The sequence below is a fragment of the Aphanomyces astaci genome, assembly GCF_000520075.1.
Source record: "Aphanomyces astaci strain APO3 unplaced genomic scaffold supercont1.776, whole genome shotgun sequence".
Lineage (NCBI taxonomy): Eukaryota > Oomycota > Saprolegniomycetes > Saprolegniales > Verrucalvaceae > Aphanomyces > Aphanomyces astaci.
In genome coordinates this window covers 1-1,262 of record NW_009799039.1, presented here as the reverse complement: position 1 = coordinate 1,262, position 1,262 = coordinate 1, and the positions used below count along the sequence as shown (strand labels likewise).

Here is a 1,262-nt window from a genome sequence, read left to right as displayed (position 1 = left end):
GCTGTGGTGTTGGGTGTTCCCGCCATGGCAAATATCAAAATGTTCCTCGCTCTCAAATTGTCGCGTTTTGATTGGCCAAACAAACCCGAAATCCCTCTAGTTTGGTTAGTTTTCATCCAATCATTGTTTGTTTGCCTGATGTTTCCACCAATCAAAGCGTTGTTGAGGCCTTGACTTGATATTAGTGTCTGATCTTGACGAAACACAACACCTTTTTTAACTACCTCATATTTGTATGCAAATAGTAATTGGCAATTTAATTTCGTCCTCGTGCTTTTGACGTTCAAGTCTCCAACCTGCAGCATGCTGGGCAGCGAAGTGGCGGGACCTGATGACTTTGTGCGCATGCCATGGCAATCGTTCTCGACGATGAAGAGGTTCATTAGCGAGGGAAATCGCCTCGAGAATGCCAGCTGGCGCCTGTGGCACATGCAGCGCCTGAATCGCCTCGCCACCCGAACCGAAGCGGTCGACGATCCGTACGACGACATCCTCCGGGCGTCGCGCAAGTGCGTCTACTGCAACTTTGCCTCGGCGACGTTGTCGTGCAATGGATGCTGTCATGATGTATATTGTGTTGGGTGCTTTAAGCTCATCCACATGCGAGGACATTTGGCCACACACACCGCGGTCAAGTTACTCGCTCCACCTCCACCTTCTTCCCAACAGGTTTGTCATGTCCTCACAAACGTCCTCCTGTCATGTTACAGTGTGTAGTCGAAATCAACAACGTTCGTCCCGGCAGCAATGGCGCCGTCGTCGTCCGACCAGCCGCCCTCGTCCCATCGTCCAACAAAGTATGGGAACACAAGATGGACGCGCTGTTCCAAAAGTTCATGGTCACAAGCATGCATCACGACGGGGACATCAGGTCCTTCCTTCCCTTCTCTTTGTTTCTCATCGTGTCTGTCCTGTGGGTAGTGTACACAATCTGCCCAGCGACGACACGGAGGTATCACTTTCATCTCCATCTGGCCACACCACAGAACATCCTTCCTTCTCGTCATCGCGCTCGAGTGCCAAGCGCACCCCCGTGTGCAACACTTGCAAAGGCCCCCACATAACGATCCTGTGCCCCTTGCTTCAACCTGCATCGAGTGATTCGAGTGATTCCCATTGCAGTCTCACCACGTCCGACTTGCAATGTGCCAACTGCCATCGCGCGCACGTTTTGACCGAGTGTCCACTTCTCCCTCCTTCATCCTCGTCGTTCTCGTCCAAGAAAGCCAAGCGACTCGCATGTGGCAACTGCCGAGGCGACC

General features: G+C 52.5%; 1 protein-coding gene across 1 annotated transcript; it reads left to right on the top strand.

The window, feature by feature from the left end:
* Positions 1-303: 303 nt before the first annotated feature.
* On the top strand, positions 304-1,241 carry H257_19550 (hypothetical protein; the record flags this gene model as incomplete). The annotated part of the gene is made up of 3 exons (XM_009848688.1): positions 304-669; positions 711-871; positions 922-1,241. Coding segments are annotated over 3 exons (846 nt in total), but the record flags the coding sequence as incomplete, so codon positions are not given.
* Between the last annotated feature and the right edge of the window lie 21 nt (positions 1,242-1,262).